Source organism: Phaenicophaeus curvirostris, chromosome 6 (genome assembly GCF_032191515.1).
Source record: "Phaenicophaeus curvirostris isolate KB17595 chromosome 6, BPBGC_Pcur_1.0, whole genome shotgun sequence".
NCBI classification, from domain to species: domain Eukaryota; kingdom Metazoa; phylum Chordata; class Aves; order Cuculiformes; family Cuculidae; genus Phaenicophaeus; species Phaenicophaeus curvirostris.
Genome location: NC_091397.1, coordinates 36,034,043 through 36,055,326, shown reverse-complemented (window position 1 = coordinate 36,055,326; position 21,284 = coordinate 36,034,043). Strand labels below are relative to the sequence as shown.

General features: G+C 41.4%; 1 protein-coding gene across 3 annotated transcripts in view; it reads left to right on the top strand.

The window, feature by feature from the left end:
- The first annotated feature begins 5,209 nt into the window (after positions 1-5,209).
- LOC138722050 (succinate--hydroxymethylglutarate CoA-transferase-like) overlaps positions 5,210-21,284 on the top strand; it is a 342,380-nt gene continuing 326,305 nt past the window's right edge. For all 3 annotated transcript variants that reach the window (XM_069859772.1, XM_069859773.1, XM_069859774.1), the window contains exons 1-6: positions 5,210-5,374; positions 8,938-8,989; positions 9,085-9,158; positions 12,366-12,451; positions 13,246-13,296; positions 17,469-17,589. In XM_069859772.1, coding sequence (XP_069715873.1) covers positions 5,218-5,374; positions 8,938-8,989; positions 9,085-9,158; positions 12,366-12,451; positions 13,246-13,296; positions 17,469-17,589 — 541 coding nt within the window. In that variant the 5' untranslated portion in view covers positions 5,210-5,217. The remainder of the gene's footprint in view (positions 5,375-8,937; positions 8,990-9,084; positions 9,159-12,365; positions 12,452-13,245; positions 13,297-17,468; positions 17,590-21,284) is intronic.

Genomic DNA, 21,284 nt, shown 5'->3' with positions numbered 1-21,284 from the left:
CTCTGCCAGTCCTGTACCTCTTCCTGTCCTCTGCTCCTTTGTCCCACTCTTCTCCTCTAGGCTCCTTGCTTCTGCTCGGCTCCTGTCCTTTTCTGCACTCCTCTGCTGTTCGGTTCCTCCGTTTTCTGTGTTCTTCTGTCTTCCTCCATCCCTCACTGCTCTTCTGATCCCCTTCACAACCTTCTTACCCTTCTCCTCACTTCTGATCTTAGCTTTTCATTCCTCTTGCTTCTTCTCTTGGCCCTTCTACTCTGCTTGTCTTCTCTGCCATCTGCTCCGCACTCTTGTGATCTGTGGTCCTTTGCTTCTCTGTTCCTCTACTACCTGTACTCCTCTCTGGCCCTCTGCCCTCCTTCCTGGTCTCTTGCACTCCTCTCTGTGATTTTCTCTGCTCCTTTTTCCTCCTCTGTGTTCCGCCCTGCTCTCCTACCTGCTCTTCTGTGCTCCTAAATGCACTCATCGCTGCTACTCTCTGCACTCCTCTCTGTTCCTCTACATTTCTCTCTGGCCCTCTTCTCTCATTCCTTCACTCCTTTCTGCACTCCTCTTTGTGATTTTCTCTGATCCTTTTTGCTCCTCAGCATTCCTCCTCCATGCTCCTCTTTGTGCTCCTACCTGATCCTCTGCGTTTCTTTCCAGCCCTCTTCTCTCATTCCTGTACTTCTTCCCACACTCCTCTTTGCTCCTCTGTATTCCTCTCTGGTCCTTTGCGCTCCTACCTGTGCTCCTCTCTGCCGTTGTGCTCTCCTCTCTGGCCCTCAGCTCTCCTTCATGCATTCCTTCCGGCACTCCTCTGTACCATTTTCTCTGCTCCTCTTTGCTCCTCTGTGTTCCTCTCACTTCCTTTGCCTCTTCCTCCTCTGCACTCCTCTCTGGTCCTCTGTCTTCGTCTCTGGTACTCTTCTCTCATTCCTTCACTCCTTCCTGCACTCCTCTCCATGACTTTCTCTGCTCCTCTTGGCTCCTCTGCGTTCCTCTCTTTTCCTTTGTTCTCCTCCATGCCCTCTCTGTGCTCATACTTGATCCTCTCCATACCTACCTGTGCTCCTCTCTGCAGTTCTTGTCTCCTCCCTGCTCCTCTGCTCTCCTTCCTGTACTCCCTCCTGCTCCTCTGCACTCCTACCTCTGCTCCTTCCTGTAACTCGCTCTGCACTTTCCTCTGCTCCTCTTTGCTCCTCTCTGTTCCTCTCTGCTACTTCATGCTTGTCCATGCTCCTCTCTGCATTCCTACCTGCTACTCTGCACTCTCACCTACACTCCTCCCTTCTGCTCTGCTCTCCTCTCTGCACTCCTCTCTGGCCCTCTACATTGTAAGAGTGAAAGATACCATGAATACCATGAAACAGTCCAAATAATCTGAAAAGGGGGCAAGAGCAACAGGCAAGAAGCCAGCTGCAAAGACCCAGAGGAGCCCTGGCAAGGGGCTGTGCTCACAAAATAAATCTCACGGGCCACTATTAAACCAAATAAATTTAAAATGCTGTCAAAGTCAAAAAACAACCTAAAACACCAGAACACCCTGAAAATAACATGAAATAGCATAAAAGGGTCAGAAAACAACCTAAAACACATAAAACAACAAAACCCTTCTCAAAACGTCATTAAAGATTGCAAGATACAACCTCTCAAATACCACAAAAGAGTGAAAGATACCCTTAATACCATAAAAGAGTCCAAATAACCTAGGAAAAGGGGGCAAGAGCAACAGGCAAGAAGCCAACTGAAAAGGCCCAGAGGAGCCCTGGCAAGGGGTTGTGCTCACGAAACAAATCTCACGGGCCACCCTTGGAGCCTGGGCTGGGAGTCCAAGAAAGCTTCCTCCCCCTGGAAGTGAGGCACGAGGGCCACCTTCAAGGAGCACAGGAAGCAGGCAAACAGCCAAATTGGAGCCCTGGCAAGAGGTCGTGCTCAGGGCTCCTCAGGAAGGCATTCCCTTGCTCTCCAATCCTATCCAGCTGAAAAAGCCTGACAGCCTCAGGCACCTCCATGAGACAATGGCTCTCCTCACCTCCATCACCTTTGCCCAGCCTCTAGGTGTCCTTCCTCATTCCCCTCCATGGAATCCCACTAGCAGTTCTAGGGCTTCCTCTCTGATGTGCTCAGGCTGCCTGCCTGGCCAGGTCTGGCAGCAGAACACAGGATGATGAAGCTTTCTTTCCCCGCGAGGCATTGTGATGTCAGCGTTGCCGGGTGATGGCCTTGTGACATGGAGGTGACTGGCCCCCGCCATGCACAGCCCCATGTGCCCACTGCCCTTCCATCCATCATCCTTTCGAATAAGGCCTCTGGTCTCCTCACTGCACTCCTTGCTGTGCTCCCCTGACATCAGGCATCAGGCACGCCAAAGCAGTCATTAAATTGACTAAAAATAACAAATGATAATAACTTGATGAAGCAAACTATCCATATGTTTTGTTTGGGAGGTTTACAGGGGAGGGATGGGGTTGCTTTACTACACAGAGGAGAATGCGTACACTCACACATATGAACATCTACACTCACATATATATATTTATACGTGTATATGTGAGAATAGTTTGCTTTATCAAGTGAGTGCAGAGCACGCGTAAGACATGCTGACCAATCAGAAAAAGGCAATGGAAGGGAAGGAGTGCCGTAAGCTCCCAGCCAACTAAATCCTCCCAAGTTCTTAACAAATAAATAGAAAAAAGTTGATCACTTAAGGCCAAACAATGTCTCATCACTTCAGTCCACAATGTTACTATATCACATACAAGGATGCCACTGATGTAAGAAACAGAAAGCTGTAATGGTTTTGAAGGCAATTTTAATAAAGGATAGAAACTATAAGAAACAACTTGGCAACAAAACTGTCTTGTCCTCATTTGTAGGTCAGTACTGCAACTCTTGCAGTTGCTTTCAGTTTTTCATTAGTTAGGTTTGGGAAAGAACTTTGGCACAGGAGATCTCTTCATTGGTAAATATTTAACAGAGTTCTCCCACTGGAAATTCCGTAACATCAGATCTTACGAAATAATTATCATACATGCTTGATTATTTCAGTGACATCAAGCTAAGGGAAAAACTAATATTGCCACTGGCAGGAACCGTTTGTCTGCATCTCTGTGTACTCCTACTGCCAGCTACCCTATCTTTAGCATTGTGATAGCTCTACATTACAGTGGTACAAGAAATCTTACCAGTACGAAAAGGTTGGTAATTCCAGCATTGAGCTGAGGGGATGCTGCTTTTGCATGATAAATGAGGGCAAGTAAGATCCTGCTTTGATTTTAAAATTAGGTGGGATTTCATCTCAACCAAGCACCAGAGTCTAAAGCACAAAGGGTATGTTGCAAATTCTTAAGTCCCCAGACATTCAACTCCACAGACCATAAAAAGGTTCTCCAAACTGCAAGCAGAAAGTTATACATTTAAAACCAGAATCAAGCAGTTATCTTCCCGCACAAACGTCAAGGTGAGAAAAGGGGAACTTCCTAACCACAAAGAGTGGCAGGCACACAAGAAGCTTAGGCTGAAGCTATCTTTTCTCCAGCTCACCTTGATGACCACCCAATGCCCCAGCTGCCCTTAAATCTTCAAAGAGGTCCAGCACACATACGTGGAATCAGTGGACATGATGCACAGTTTTTCTTTCAACATTTTTAAAGGTCAACTAACAAGCCAGTCATCTTACGAGAGGAACATTTTTTTTAGCCCTTATTTAGAACGTGACTAGTTTATCCAAAAACACATCTCTGTTACACCCTGCAAAATTACTCCAAATGACAGCATCTGTTTTCAGAACTTTTAGAAGATAAACATATGGCTTCATAACAAATCAAATAGTTCTGTTCTGCAAAGAGAAAAGGCACTGCAGAATCCTTGACATACAACCTCCGAAAAATTCCATATGAAATGCATTTTACATAGCTGACACCAAAGAAAAAAGGTCAAAAGCATCAGGCAGTTTAATCTATTTCCATTTCATGCAATATTCCCCCCAAAAAAGAAAAAAGCCACTAGCATATATCATTGCAGGACATATAAAGTCTCACTGTGGAAAAAAGTGATTGGAACTGATATTGAAACAAACAGTAACAGAAGCCAGCTCACCCTGTCAGATGGGTTAATACTGCAGGACTAAAAACACAGCACTAGCAAGTAGCAGTTTCTCAGTAAATAAAAAAAAGGATGACAAAGCACAAGTTTCATAAGTGAAACAGGATGCTTTTATTTACTTTTCAATGGAAAAATGGATCTCTCTTAAAAGACTATTACATTCTGCACTCAAATACTGGGGTGGGGAAAGTAAGTTTGACCTACAGGACAGTATTTCTCAGAAAGATGTATAGCAACTTAGGTCACACATGCACTGTAACATCCAGAAAACTACAAATAATCCTACAAAACCTACAAATCTCCCCTTTGTAAATTGCTTACCAACTGCATCAGACTAGTTCAGCTTGAAGCTAGTGAAGTAGCACAGCAAGATCAAATACAGCAACAGTAAAAGGAAAGCAGTAGGCTGTTAGACCCTGTCACATCAATGGATCAGGCAAGCACTACCACAAGCCTGACAATGTGCACCTGCGGGTTAGACTGCAGCCAGTTCGCTGTGTGTTTGCACCGTACCTACTACTGCAAGTACACATGGAGACCCCAGAAACATTTGTTTCAACAGCAACAAGCCATTAAACAGCTCAGGTATGTCATGAAACCAATTTAATCCTCAAGTTTCACAAGACTGCTGTTCTGATGGTACGCCCCAGATCCTTACATAACTCCAGGACCTGGATTATTTGGTTTGGGATACTGACATAGCCAAAGTATCCAGGCAGAGGCTAGCAAAAAAGTTGTTATTCAAGCTAATCCTAGATTTCAGTTCTAAAATCAGAAAACCTCTATGTACTATCGGAATATATAATAGGTTAGCAACTTGCAACAGATCATTTCTTCCTTCAGCGCCGTAATTCCCCGTGAGACAGAGCTTTAACTCGGTTACCCTGGGGGCCATCCGTGGGACCACGTGGAGCTGCGACCTCCCCGTCACGACTGTCCCTTCTTAGAGCAGCCCTAGCGACTCCTGCCAACGGAGAGGAGCCTCCCGGCTGCTGCAGGAGGAGCGACGCGACTCTCGACTCCAACCCCGCGGCAGGACAACCCGGGGGCGGTGCCGGAGGAGGAGGAATGGGGAGGAAGGGGGCGGTGGCCAGCAGCGCTTGCGCGGGGCGCGCACCTTTGCGCGGCGTGTCGGGGATGCTGCGCGCCGGGCTGGGAAGAAGGAGCCGCTGTTTTGGCGGCGGTGGGAGCTGGAGGAGACCGTGCCCCGGCGCTACCGGCTGCCCCGGAGCCCTGAGCTCGGCGTGGCCCTGCCCCGGCGGCGGGGAGCGGGGCGGAGGCGCTGCCCCGGCAGGTAGCCGCGCCGCCTTCTTCTCCTCCTCTTCCTCCTCCTCGTCCTCCTCCTCCGTCTCCCTGCGTCCCGCCTGGATGGGGCTTTGTGCGCTTCGAGGGGTGGGAGGGGGTGGCGAACTCCTGGGAGAGGCTTAGAGGCTTCTCGCAGGGAGAGAACAGGCGAGATCGTGGTGGGAGAAGGGCGTCGCCTTGCTGCTCCGTCCGCCGGTGCCTGTCCCGGCGCCAGAAGCGGTCACTGTGACGAGAAGTGCGATATCTTTGCTTTAAGCCGAAGTGGAATTAAGTTTCCTCTAAGTAATTGTATTCTTTCCAAGTTAGACTCCTCTGAGACGGTGTTTTCTTTGGAGCAGTATCTTCCCAGACACTGTTAATTCTTGGGAGATGACAGCACCTTGTGTGCGGTCTGATCCCTGCTGAACAGAATGTCTTCTGCGATCCCCTCTGGTCGCAGTCTCTTCCCCATCTCAAAGGCGAGGTCGGGCAGAGCTGGCTTCAGACCTCCAAACTAGCGAGAGATTCGGCTGTTGTGAAGGTCGTAATAACATTAAACTTAGTCCTTGGAAAGTAATGGAAGATGCGTAAGGTTTCTGGGAGAGTTAATCCATGTGCACGGAAGTGGGGAATACCTCCTGTCTGCAGCTCTCATCTGGCTGCACACGATGGATGGAGATCACTCCATCATGTTGCCCAGGTCTCCTAAAGGATGCTTGCTTTTTGAAACACCAAAATGAATCTTAGAGTTTATTTTTCTGGCATTTTCAGTGTCATCCCTGCCCCGCTGGTGGTTGCCCCGGTTCAGTGAACCGCAGTGGACTTGGCACATCTGGGAGCTGTGGCTGAGGATGAGGGAAGCAGTGCCTGCTGTCCACTTCTAGGCTTCACTTTTTCTTAGCAAAGTAATTTTAATTTTCCTCTGGCTTTTAAATTTCTGTTATTGACTAACGTAGGAAAATACTAACAATTGCGTTGATTGCATTGGAATCAGAGGAAGTTTGAAGTTCTGTTTCTCAAGGCGAACATGGTGTGTGTCCCTGCTTGGAATGTACTTGCTGACAGTGAATTAATCCATAGTGGTGATGGACTCGATTGTAAGTTTCTGCATGTCTGAATTAAAAGATATTGGTTGCGCAATCAAAGTGGAGACAATAGACCTGAGGAATGATCTCCCGTGGAGCTGGATGTGTTCTAATTGGAGTGGAATCTGTTTACTTACTGTTAATTTGCATTGGTGCAAAAATTTTAGGTGTGCGAGTCATCTGTCTTCTCAGTGCTCTCTTCTGTCACAAGTATAAAGGACAGCATTTTTTGGGAATATGGCATGAAAATTAAGTACTGTTCCGCAGAATGATATCTCTGTTGGCTGCTCACTCATTTCGCTATGTTAGACCAACATTCCGACAACATTAATGAGCTTAATGCAAGAGTTTAAAATGCCTTTGGAATGAGTGCTTCAAAAGTGTTTTTTTCATCAAAGCTGCTTATAACTGATACCCATGGCTGTTTAATTTACAGTAAATCATGGGAATAGAAAGTTTGGCAATAGGATATAGTTAGAGCTGGGAGAGTGAATTTGTCCTTCAATCATCAAGTGGCTAGATTAATTAAAAGCAAAAGTACAAAAGAAAATGTTAGTTTGCATTTTAGGGAATTTAGGCTATTGAGCTGGAATTCCAACAGAAAGCACACTGTGGGGAAAGTTTAGCTTTGGGTATGTTCTTAATAGGAGGCTCGCAAGGGGAAGGAAGACAACCCAGGAGTTGCTCCCAGTCAATGCTTATCAATTCTGAACTCTTGTGTTTATTTGTGTTGTGGTTTTGTTTCTGTTTATTCCTGGAATAAAGGGTCGGTAGCACTGTGCTGCTTGGGACCAGAGTACCAGAACTGCTGTTTCTCTGATAGTCAAAAGGCTGTCTATTCTAATTGTTTCAGCAAATGAGTGTCTTGCTGGAATGCAAATCCAAGTCACATAAGTTTTCCTTTGTGAATATCTGTGCTCTTCTAGTTTGAAGAGACTAACAGGTGCATTTTCCTTAAGATTTTCAAGAGCAAGCTTTTGTTCATTCTTTTATTTGCTAATCGTTGTGGACGTCAGTGTCATTTATTGGCATTAAAGAAACATCAATGTTATTTGTTTGTCTCTGAAATAACAGTTACAGAGGAGTCCTAATCCTTGAACGGAGCGTTAGATGTTACCATAATGTGAGCAATATGATGATAAGTAAGGGTTTACCAGTCTGAGTTATGCATAAGTGCATATTTGCAGGCTAATCTTAACACTTTATAGGCCCCTTTGAGAAATACCTTGATGAATTCCTGGAATTAGCCACAGGTAGAGAACCTGCTGGCTCTGAAAAGCTGCTGTTCTGGTAGTGTATCTGGGAGAAATGTAACACGGAATGCTGGCTCAGGAAGAGAGTGAGCGAGCCATTTGTTAAGAACAGATGTGGAAAGTATATAGGAAGATGAGCCCTTTTTGTTAACTTAAATGATTTTTGTTTTTCAGTAAAGCTTTTGTTTATGTATTCTCTGTAAACATAGAATAATGCCACTGTGCCCACTCCTAGATAAGCACCTTTGCAACATACTGCTTGTTCTGCGTGTTGTATTAAAAACCCAAATCTATTTAATTCGTCTGGAATAATTGGTAATAAGTGAGGAAAATGTCTTGAAGAATCAGATGCAATTGCTGTCATTGAGAGCAGCGCACTGAATGAAAACATTTTAGCAGACACCCAGAACGCCTAATGCTGTTTTGTGTCTGTGTAGGTTTTAATTCTCTCTGTATCTCCATCTCCTTCTTACCATCTATACAGTGAGGTAACAGAAAGGATTACAGGGGTGACCAAAGGGTTGCTCAGGTCCACTGGAGGGAGGATGGAGCAGGTAACACAGGCATTCAATGCTGCGTGACCTGTGAGATGCACCCCATTACTTTGCACCCTTTGGGGGCCTGTGGTCTTTTTCTCCTCTTGTTTTGTAAGGCAGTCTGTGCTTGAATTAATTGGTTGTTTTTTGTTCTGCCCCCAAAATGTTTTGTATGTTTGTCCAGGTAAGAGAAAGATGTAAAAGAGATGCTTACTACAAGTTAATATTGTGTAATTTTTTGTGGCACTCTCAGCCAGGTGCAGCTTTTTTTTTTTGTGTGTTATGGGGTGACCTTCGAAATAATTAATAAAAACAGTAATAATAATGAAATTATTATCCACTTGGGGTGATAAAGTGTTTGCATCCCTAGCCTGTGATTAAATACACTGAATAGAAGACAATAGGTGGTAGCTGGAAAATCTGTGGTCTAGACTATGCTTATGCTGTCTGTGATGCTTATTGTTGCTGCTGTTGTTTCTTAGAGCTAGTCGCCTTGAAAAGGCAGAAGGAAAGGACGGAAAGCATTATGATTTCCTAATAGCTGTCTTGCAGGTGCTAGTGCCCTTGAAAGTTGTGGAGGCAGATGAGGGTGGGTGTTGAGAGAGTGTCATAAAAACAGTGTTTCTAACTACCAATGAGGAAGATATCTTATGCTTGATTATTTTTGTTTGTAAGTTATTGTTTTCTCTTTCTTGTCAGGTGCTGGTAATGTAAAGCCCTTGGATGGTGTGAAAATACTTGATTTAACGAGGTTTGTGTTTTGTCTGTAATCTGGAACAGTCTGTCTAGATGCAAAGATTCTTACAGGAAAAACTGAGAAGATTATTTCTTTTATTATGATTACAGGGTGCTTGCAGGGCCCTTTGCAACAATGAATTTAGGAGATCTAGGGGCTGAAGTTATCAAAGTGGAAAGACCGGGTAAAATGTTTATCTATTTCAAATATAATAGGAATGTGGGAAGGTTTAACGATGATTTGTTTATGTATTTAAAGTAATAGCTGACTGAGAATGCGAGGTTAAAAACTTTTGAAAACATTTAGAGAGACAACACTGCATTTATTTGGTTTTTTGGTGACACTGTGTATGGTATTGTGCTAAGAAATGAGTTTCATAGAAATTTGTGTATTTTTTTTGAGCAATCAGTTTTCAAGTTTTGGGAGCGTTTTACGTCCTCGTACTATATCTGGTGTCCTAGAGAGGTAGTTATTAGTATGCTTGCTTATACATTTATTATCTGTTTGCTAGAAGCTTAACACTGTGCTCTGTGTGTTTTGATCAGAAGCGCATGCATGTATTTAGAAAAAAGCGTAAGAAGTTTGATCAGGTAAGTTGAGGGTGGTTTTTTTTTGTTTTGGGGTTTGTTTTTTCTTTTAGGTATTATTGTACGAACTAGTACTGAGTCATGAGTTCCTAAAGTGCCTTATTCCATCACCCAAAGCTACATTGATCTTGTTTGAATTGTTTGAACTTTGCTTAGATTTTATATTGGGCTTGTGAATGCTTAGGTGTGTGGTGGCTCTTTTGTGAGAGGGTAGAACAGGGTTTGAAGTGTAATATTTGACATGTAAAATTTGATAAACATAGAAATCTTTCCAGCATTTGGGAATTCGGAATCTACAGCTCAGTTCCCTCTGAGTGAAAATGTCTTAGATAATTTTAAATAGGAATGCATCTTACTTCTCAGGATGACAGTACTGGTGAAATAACAGGCACTTTAATTTTGGAAACAGAGGCTCTTCTTCCTGCTTGAATTTTTATTAGTATAAGGGAGAAGTTTAATATGAGCATTTAAAAAGAATATATAGTTTGTTAGCACTGCTTTTGTGTCATATTGTACTAGTCTTATGGGGTGGCAAATGTTTTGACTGGTAGGGTATAAGGTGGTTTGGCACGTTACATCAGCTTTCTCCTGCGGATAACTTTAATATGCTGGTACAGTTTCAGGTTGTTAATTAAAAATTACCAATCTTTCTTTGGAATTGTGTGAAGTAAACAAAAGTTATTTTCTGCATGAGGTAGCTGTATCTTTTAAAGTCCCGGATCTGATGTTCCTGTGTAGGTAGAGATGGGAGCTGGTTGGAAATGGGAAATTTCTGTATTTGCATCTTCAAGCTAGTGCTGAAAGTGTCAAAGGTTAACAAGCATCAAGCATGTGTTTTCAGGTGCAGAAACTTGTGTAGCTCCTTCTGAGTCTGCTTGAACTCTGGGTAATTAGCTTCATAAAGAGACTTAAGTTTATTTTTATGTATTTTAGCTTAACACCATGGTTTTCTTTTTCCACTCAGCACATGCACCTCTTATATAAAGAGTTGTTGAGGGCTGGCTTATGGTCAAAACTGCTTCGTTCTTATGGAATAGCTACACCTTTTAGTTCATAAGACCATAGGAGAAGAGAAGCAAATTGCGTGGCATTTGGTTCTTTTTTAGGAATATTTCCTGCATTTGCATCATGCATCATTACACATATGAGGCATGTAATTATGCCTTAGCAGGTGCACACTGTCCTCTAATTTTTTCTTCTTTAAGTTTCCATTTTTTAACTTCATTTCTTTTGATATTAATAGTTTTGAAAAGAGATGGTGAAGACAATTATGCACTTGAGATACTAAGCCAAATTACATTCCCTGTTTTTCTATTTTAAATATGAAATATTGACTATTTGAACATTGAACAAAACACTGAATGTCTAACGGAAGTGTTGTCACATCAGCTTTTGAGTCGTCCTTAATCACGGACCATTGTTTCAAACATTTCCACTTTTCTGACAGGTCAGAAGCTGCATCAATTTTGTACTCTCAGATGAGACTAATTCCGAATTTCAAACATTTTAGAATCAGAGTTGTTGGCTCTTTCTGTGAGAGGTTGTCTACTTTCACAGAAGTATTAATCTGTAAAGGAGAGTAGCCACACTGGAAAATATTACTGTGGTTTTGGGGTTTTTTTTGTGTTAATGTCTTAAAGTGGTAACATATGGAAGAGATATTGCCTCTTCCCCAGCTTCCCAGTTGAACCAAAATAGTTATTTGAGACGCTGAACAGTACACGTGTTGATGAGTAATTTGCATATTTGTATATTGGTGTAACTTTTACCACAGTTGATCTTAAATGGCTGTAGACTGTGTTACTGTAGTATATAGCTACTGTTGTAATTAAGGTATACTGTGTAAGACCAAAGGTCCTCCAGCTTGTTTACGTATCTGTGCTATAGTATCGGTCTTCTGCGTTGCCGCACTAAGGAAAGTTTTCACTTGCATGAAGTTAACAAGTAGATAAAGTGTAGGTAGTGAAACACATACAGGAATGTGCATGCTTGCTAGCATTTGGGATGATGATTGTATCTGAACTTAAATTTAACTTTAATTCTAATTAAAATAGATTGCCAGACTTTGACATGTAAGAAAAGTTTAAAATTGGAAGTTAAGCTTAAATGATACAGTGACATTAGTGTCTGCAACAGTTTTAATGCCATCTTGCCTTTCTGTAAGACAGAAGGATTTCTGGAAGGGCTGGTTCTTTTTGCGGGTGTTCCTGCAGCACGCAGCTTGTTGTTTCTCAGTGATATCTTGATGTTGTGTCCAGAGTGTTTCAGGAATGGCTTATTGACAGTGTGCACTGCGTGACTCAGTGCAAAGCAAGAGCTTCTATGATTCTATGATTGATTGATTCTTCTGGATTGCCTTAAGGAACAACATTCGAGCTCTGTTCTTAAGTTAAACGAAACAACAGAAAACCTCCCAAAATGAAAATCAACACAAAACAACCAATCCCTTTCCTCAAAAAAACCCCCAACCAACCAAACCCACCAAAACCAATCAATAACAAACAAAACCAAGCAACCTCCCTCTGCCCTCCTTCCCCCAAATAGTTTGGGTGCATGTGGCTGTATGTTAATATTTTGAAGCCTGAAAGTAATCTCAATACTAGCAAACGCTATATTCACTTTAATAAATCATGTTCATTTTTAGGTGTTTTGACATAAACATCCTAAAATTTAGATATTGAATGAATTTTCTCCTGCCTGCTAGGTGAACCTTAGGTGATTTAATATGGTGTTGGAGGAAGTCTTTTTATTTGTTGTCAGTGTGATATTGGACAACTATGAAAATATGTTGGTATTTCTTTCAGGAGCTGGTGATGATACAAGAGCCTGGGGCCCACCTTTTGCTGGGAAAGAAAGTGTTTATTTCCTCAGCGTCAATAGAAATAAAAAGGTAAGCAGAGTGTGATGTTGAACATTAGTCTGTTTACTGTAATGACAACTGATGACATAACACTTCTCCTTTATTTGATTTTTAACATGTGTAATGGAGCAGTAGTTATATCAGCCTTAAGTTACAATGGATAAATTTCAGGAGCAAAACAGAGTTCTGAACAAGAAAGGCTGCAGGCCTTTGATGTATTGGGTGTATTGCTGTGGTCAGCTGAGGCAAATTCGAAAAGCAACAGTGGCCCTGGTAGTCCTCAGTTTTTGGTGCAAATCGACTGAAAATGAACCCTGCTTGAAAGTAAGGGTTATTTTATTTGAAGGATTGTTTTTTTCAGGTGCATCAGTTCAGCTGACATGCTGCAGCTGGAGGAGAGGAGTCATCATACCGCAGTTAGTTTGTCTAAGAGTAGCTTGTGAAACTTGAGGATTAAATTGGTTTCATGACATACCTGAGCTGTTTAATGGCTTGTTGCTGTTGAAACAAATGTTTTTGGGGTCTCCATGTGTACTTGCAGTAGTAGGTACTGTGCAAACACGCAGCGAACTGGCTGCAGTCTAACCCGCGGGTGCACATTGTCAGGCTTGTGGTGGTCCTTGCCTGATCCATTGATGTGACAGTTCAGCTTGCTGTACCAGCAGAAGTTTTTTTGCAGGAGGTGATGGGGTGTGTGTTTAAATTTACTTGTTTGATTTAGCTGTAGTGTGAAACTTGACTGCTGATTATGTTTAGAAGAGGCTAGTAATCACCAGAAGAGCTTTCACATAAATTACTATTGTATTTTTTTTTTTTATCCTCAGAGTATAGCAATCAACATGAAGGACTCGAAAGGAGCAAAGCTAATTAGAGAGGTAGGTATTGATAGCATGAGAACTCAGGCTGCTTTGTATTGGTTTGATGCTGAGCAATTAACTCTGTATTTCAAGTATTAATTAGATATCTGATAATTAAAATTTGTATGTGTGTAGTGAACTTGCTGAATCACTGTATATAACCTCTGTGCTCTGTGCTTTTGGACTTAATGTTCGGTGTAATTTTTGATGATTTTAGATATAAAACCTAGATGAAAACCTCCATCAGAAGCTTCAAATGAAGTATTGCGAGGAAAAGGTCTAACAGCCTACTGCTTTCCTTTTACTGTTGCTGTATTTGATCTTGCTGTGCTACTTCACTAGCTTCAAGCTGAACTAGTCTGATGCAGTTGGTAAGCAGTTTACAAAGGGGAGATTTGTAGGTTTTGTAGGATTATTTGTAGTTTTCTGGATGTTACAGTGCATGTGTGACCTAAGTTGCTATACATCTTTCTGAGAAATACTGTCCTGTAGGTCAAACTTACTTTCCCCACCCCAGTATTTGAGTGCAGAATGTAATAGTCTTTTAAGAGAGATCCATTTTTCCATTGAAAAGTAAATAAAAGCATCCTGTTTCACTTATGAAACTTGTGCTTTGTCATCCTTTTTTTTATTTACTGAGAAACTGCTACTTGCTAGTGCTGTGTTTTTAGTCCTGCAGTATTAACCCATCTGACAGGGTGAGCTGGCTTCTGTTACTGTTTGTTTCAATATCAGTTCCAATCACTTTTTTCCACAGTGAGACTTTATATGTCCTGCAATGATATATGCTAGTGGCTTTTTTCTTTTTTGGGGGGAATATTGCATGAAATGGAAATAGATTAAACTGCCTGATGCTTTTGACCTTTTTTCTTTGGTGTCAGCTATGTAAAATGCATTTCATATGGAATTTTTCGGAGGTTGTATGTCAAGGATTCTGCAGTGCCTTTTCTCTTTGCAGAACAGAACTATTTGATTTGTTATGAAGCCATATGTTTATCTTCTAAAAGTTCTGAAAACAGATGCTGTCATTTGGAGTAATTTTGCAGGGTGTAACAGAGATGTGTTTTTGGATAAACTAGTCACGTTCTAAATAAGGGCTAAAAAAAATGTTCCTCTCGTAAGATGACTGGCTTGTTAGTTGACCTTTAAAAATGTTGAAAGAAAAACTGTGCATCATGTCCACTGATTCCACGTATGTGTGCTGGACCTCTTTGAAGATTTAAGGGCAGCTGGGGCATTGGGTGGTCATCAAGGTGAGCTGGAGAAAAGATAGCTTCAGCCTAAGCTTCTTGTGTGCCTGCCACTCTTTGTGGTTAGGAAGTTCCCCTTTTCTCACCTTGACGTTTGTGCGGGAAGATAACTGCTTGATTCTGGTTTTAAATGTATAACTTTCTGCTTGCAGTTTGGAGAACCTTTTTATGGTCTGTGGAGTTGAATGTCTGGGGACTTAAGAATTTGCAACATACCCTTTGTGCTTTAGACTCTGGTGCTTGGTTGAGATGAAATCCCACCTAATTTTAAAATCAAAGCAGGATCTTACTTGCCCTCATTTATCATGCAAAAGCAGCATCCCCTCAGCTCAATGCTGGAATTACCAACCTTTTCGTACTGGTAAGATTTCTTGTACCACTGTAATGTAGAGCTATCACAATGCTAAAGATAGGGTAGCTGGCAGTAGGAGTACACAGAGATGCAGACAAACGGTTCCTGCCAGTGGCAATATTAGTTTTTCCCTTAGCTTGATGTCACTGAAATAATCAAGCATGTATGATAATTATTTCGTAAGATCTGATGTTACGGAATTTCCAGTGGGAGAACTCTGTTAAATATTTACCAATGAAGAGATCTCCTGTGCCAAAGTTCTTTCCCAAACCTAACTAATGAAAAACTGAAAGCAACTGCAAGAGTTGCAGTACTGACCTACAAATGAGGACAAGACAGTTTCGTTGCCAAGTTGTTTCTTATAGTTTCTATCCTTTATTAAAATTGCCTTCAAAACCACTACAGCTTTCTGTTTCTTACATCAGTGGCATCCTTGTATGTGATATAGTAACATTGTGGACTGAAGTGATGAGACATTGTTTGGCCTTAAGTGATCAACTTTTTTCTATTTATTTGTTAAGAACTTGGGAGGATTTAGTTGGCTGGGAGCTTACGGCACTCCTTCCCTTCCATTGCCTTTTTCTGATTGGTCAGCATGTCTTACGCGTGCTCTGCACTCACTTGATAAAGCAAACTATTCTCACATATACACATATAAATATATATATGTGAGTGTAGATGTTTATATGTGTGAGTATACGCATTCTTCTCATACCCCATCCCTCCCCTGCAAACCTCCCAAATAAAACATACTTCATCAAGTTATTATCATTTGTTATTTTTAGTCAATTTAATGACTGCTTTGGCGTGCCTGATGCCTTTTTTCTTTCTAAGTAAGTTTGTGGATGACACTAAGTTGGGTGGGAGTGTTGATCTGCTGGAGGGTAGGGAGTCTCTGCAAAGGGATTTGAATAGGGTGGACCGCTGGGCAGAGTCCAGTGGCATGAGGTTTAACGAGGCCAAGTGCTGGGTCCTGCACTTGGGGCACAACAACCCTGTGCAGTGCTACAGACTAGGAGAAGTCTGTCTAGAAAGCTGCCTGGAGGAGAGGGACCTGGGGGTGTTGGTTGACATCCGACTGAACATGAGCCAGCAGTGTGCCCAGGTGGCCAAGAAGGCCAATGGCATCTTGGCTTGTATCAGAAACGGCGTGACCAGCAGGTCCAGGGAGGTTATTCTCCCTCTGTACTCGGCACTGGTGAGACTGCTCCTCGAATCCTGTGTTCAGTTCTGGGCCCCTCCCCACAAGAAGGATGTTGAGGCTCTGGAGCGAGTCCAGAGAAGAGCAACGATGCTGGTGAAGGGGCTGGAGAACAGGCCTTATGAGGAGCGGCCGAGAGAGCTGGGGTTGTTTAGCCTGGAGAAGAGGAGGCTGAGGGGAGACCTCATTGCTCTCTCTAACTACCTGAAAGGAGGTTGTCGAGAGGAGGGTGCTGGCCTCTTCTCCCAAGTGTCAGGGGACAGGATGAGAGGGAATGGCCTCAAGCTCTGCCAGGGGAGATTTAGGCTGGACATTAGGAAAAAATTTTTCACAGAAAGGGTCATTGGGCACTGGAACAGGCTGCCCAGGGAGGTGGTTGAGTCACCATCGCTGGAAGTGTTTAAAAGACAGTTGGATGTGGTGCTCAGGGACATGGTTTAGTGTTTGATAGGAATGCTTGGTCTTGATGATCCTGGAGGTCTTTCTAACCTAGTGATTCTGTGAAATTCAGTTAGACAACGTACATGCTTGAACAAAAAAGGCTGTCGTTATTGTTATGATGACACTAGATTATAGAAGTTGGTCTAATATACTGTATATGTTAATAAGGCGGCTATATGGTAGTTACAGAGAACATGACTATTGGCTGCAAATACCATTAAGAAACTAGAAGACTTAGATTTGGCTTACTAATGTGTGCGCAAATGTGTACCTGTCAGGGAGCGACTTCTTCAACTCGTGGGGATGGGAAGACAAACCCTAAGCAAAAAACTCTACAATTTCCCAGAGGCATATATCTTTCTTCTAACATGTAATGCTCTTTCTTCAGGAGGTCTTAATGTTTCTCATTGAAATCTTTATATGTATTTATATTTATAAGTTTCATAAGGTAAAGAAAGGATGTAATTTAAAGCCTGTCAATTTTATATGTTAATCTTGAACTTAAGCAGATTTTTGGACTAGGTCATTAATTTAGATGTGACGGAGAAAGTCACGTTGCAGAGCTTGACAGCTCTACTATGATTGAGATTACTTTAAGATGTTTATTTTGACCCATTAAAACTTTGGGCCTCCATATTCTGCTGCTACATATAGGAAGTGAGATATATGGCCACTGTTACAGTAATTGTAATCAATGATTTTAAAATGAGAAACAATTTATAAACTTTCTAAGGTAGAAAAAGTATTTAGGGTTTTGTTTAGGCACTTCAGGATTTTGACAGTTGTCTTTCTAGATACGCAGCATCTCTAATTTCTAGTTTGCAGCAATGCACAGTCTAACCGGCCAAAAAATATCTCTAGGTTTTTATGTTTTCTTTTCTCACAAAGACTAGAGAATTTATTGAATTTATGTCATTAATAAATCTTAGTCATCCTTTTTCTAAAGCTTGCAGCTGTGTCTGATGTTTTCGTGGAAAACTACATCCCTGGGAAACTGGCTGAAATGGGTCTGGGTTATGAAGACATAAAGAAGATAGTTCCTCACATAGTGTACTGTTCAATAACAGGTATTTTAATTTATATTACTTGTGTTCGTTATTTCCTTTATTCCTGTCAACTTGTTATATGAAGTCATTAGTCGTATAAAAGTATATTATTTTGACGTCAGTTAAGATAAATTGAAAATTATTTTGACTGTTCAATTCAAAAACAGAATAGAAAAACTAGAAGGCAGCAACCGTGTTAAACAGCTTATAAGCTGTTCTGCAGTGGTGTTACATGCCAGCTTGGCACGCTCCTATCAACTTCAGAGGAGCCAGGATTGGCTGGACTCCTTGAGTTTAATTTAACAGCAGCTCAGTAGCTTTTTAGTCTGTTGTGACTAGTTGTATGGCAAATGTCTGAGAAGACAACAGCATAAAGGCAACTATATTCAGGGCTTTTTTAAGTTGGTCAATGGCTGGTTACCACAGTGTTTTTCAGATTTGCTTGTGTATGTAATCTCACAACTGGAATTTGTCAAGTGGTTTGGTTTTGTGTTTTTTTGTTTAGTTATCATATCCATAATTGATAAAAGAATAAAAAAATTACATCCAAACCACAATTTATGTGGGGTACCTCGACCTTTCATTTGGTAAATTGTTTCTCCATTCACACTATGTGCTGGCTTTTGAGTGTTTTGACATTTTACTGATAATAGACAAAACTCTTACTTGATGTGAGGGCCTAAAGAAAGACATTATTTAATTTCACAGAATCACTGAATTGTTTAAGGAAGGAACCTCCTGCGAACACCTAGTCCCAACTGCCCTGCTTGAGCAGGGCCAGCTACAGCAAGGTTTTCCAGGATTGTGCCCAGCTGGGTTTTGACTATTTCCATACCTGCTCTGAACAACCTGTTCCAGTTTCTGACCATGCTCACAGTAAAAAAAAAATATTCTGTTCAGACATTATATATATATATATATGTGTGTGTGTGCGTGTGTGTTTATATATAGATTGCAAAGACGCCCTTGAGGTTTCTATTGTTTATGCTGAAGTGTCCTGCCCATCTTGCCCATCATGTGTCAGATGCTCCAGTACCTTAATCATCTTTCTAGCTCTGTGCTAGACTTGATTCAGCAAGACCAGGTCTGTCTTGTACTGGGAAGCCCAGAACTGGACACACTACTCCAGATGTGGCCTCACCAGTGCTCAGTAGAGGGGAAGGATCCTGTCCCTCAACCTGCTGGTGATGACCTTCCTAATGCATTGCAGAATCCTGTTGACTAAAAGGATGCATGTTTTTGTATGCCCTGTTTAAGTGCTTCCTAATTCCTGAGAGTAAATCTTCTTTGCTGCAGACTTTCCCTCTTGTCTCAGAGACCTAGGACTCGTGAGGGCCATGTTTCCTGGTAAATACTGAGGCAAGGAAGGCATTCAGTAGCTCTGCTTTTTCTGTGTCCTTTGTCACCATTTTCCCTGTGCTATTCAGCAGTAGGCTCATACCTTCCCTAGTCTCTCTGCTGCTTGTAGAATCCTTTCCTGTTGCTCTTCACGTCTTTTCTTAAATTCAACTCCAGGTCAACATTGGTTTTCCTAGCCATATCCTTGCAGAATGAAACAGCAGCTCTATACCCTTTTAGGTCACTTGCCTCTGCTTCCACCTCTGGCGTACTTCCATCTTACTGTCAATGCAAGTTGGACAAAGACTAATTTTGCGCTGTAAAGCTCTATGTATAATACATAGTTTACAGTTATGTTACCCATAATAGAAATGACTTAAAAAATACATAAATGCGTAGTTATTTTTTTTTATTCATGCATTATGATCTTTTGCGATTGAAGTGTTTGGGAGGTAAGGGCTAAGTGGTGTTTGTCAGGCACCACAAAACAATTTCAGATCTTAAATTATGGTTGGTAACGTCTTGGACATTTACAGGTGACAAGGAACATCTGTTTAAGGACAATGTATCTTCTAGGAATAAAGACATAAAATCTCTGGTATCCTTAAAAAAATGAAGTTCAGAAATCAATTAAGTCAGGGTAAGAAGTAGCAAAACCTCAATCTAAGCATATATATAAAGAAGCAGACAGATTAGGACCGCCTGTGCATCTCTCACAGAGAGGGCATGATGGTGATACTTAAGGAGCAAGATTTTTTTTGTTCTTTTTTGTACAGTCAGGCAGAATACTGATATGAGAAGAAAGAATTCCTAATTGATTTCTAAAAGCTATGGCCTGATGCTAGATACTACAATTCAAACCTGTTTTGTGCTGTGGCTGACTGTACTACATTCAGCTCAGATTAAAACATGAATGCCTGTGGAAAGAGACCAAGAGAAGGTTTTATTTGTTTTTCCATCATAAAGAAGGCTTGACAAACAACAAAGGAAGGAGGATGGTAAAAGCATTAAGACATTTTTATGGCAGTTAACTTATGTACACTTCTTCATTATAGGAAGGTTAGGGAGTTTTCATACTTTAGCCGCTTTCTGCAAGGGATCAATTCGAGAAACTTTTGTATTGGTTACACAGATTAACAAAGGCTTTTAGAACAAACTGGTAAATGAATATTTATAAATCACATTATATCTGTGATTATGAGGTGGATTTTTAGTCTGATCCTGTGCTAGTGAAAATGCACACACACAAAAGGAACTGAACATGTTAAGCTGTTTGTGTAAACATAGGAATTAATTCACTTTCCTTTAGCAAACAGTGGACCTAATTGGCAATCCTTCGCTTTTGCAAGGCAGCTTTCACCCGTGTTGCTTGCTATTCATGGTGTTCAAGTGCTTTTCTATTTCTTCTGGGTTCTTGAATGTGGAGGCCTATTAAATAAAAGTAGTGGGCCTCTGGGCACAGAAATTTGTCTCAGTGTGATGTCTTGGATGTTTTACTGCTGGGTATTGCAATGTTTGGTCCCCTCTGAAAGGTTTGGGTAAGTCGAGGCATCCAAGTTGAATGGCTGGTTTTGGGAGAGGCTGGTGCAGAAAGCAGGTAACTGCTTTCTGAAAGGCTGTCAAGAGGTGCTCAGTTCCCCCAGCTAAAGGCTAGAGCTATGCTTGTAGCCATGTAAGAGGGTAAGGATTGGTATTAGGTGGAATTAACTGAGACATGCTGAATATATAAGGTTGCTGAGAGCTCAGATATAATATTTCAGATAGAAAGAAGCTGAGAACACAATCTATGTTTTTTCTGTAACGCTATAGGAAGTTATGTGTATATAAAATGCCTTGCTAGGGATATGGAAAATATGAGTTAAGGAAGATCCAAAGAGGAGTATTGTTTGTCAGATGCAAGAGATGTGCTGGCCTAGAATGTAGAATTAAATGGATTACTTGTCTTCCCAAATGTTGAAAATTGTTGAGACAAATTATTTTGGTTACAGCAACCCCTTTTACATCTAAACAGTGGGATTTCATCCATCATTTGGCATCTTGCAGGCTCTACAAGAGATAATAGAAATATGTTAGTTCTCAAGACCATTCTGGCTTGCTAGTCTTATGAAGGGTAACAGAAACATAATGTAACATGAATTATGTTCTGAAGCCTTTGAATGGAGGATTGCAATGGTTTATGCTGATTACAGTTTATGCTGCAGAGGGTTGGAATGGTTTATGTGGATTCAAAACTCAGCCAGTTTTGAATATGCTTTTTTTAAGGGTTTATTTTTATGTATCATAACTGTTGTTAACGTACAGAATTATTTTGATCATAGTTGATGACTATCATGAACTGTGTTGTGTTTTAGATGTGAGAATATGTAGAGACAGATATT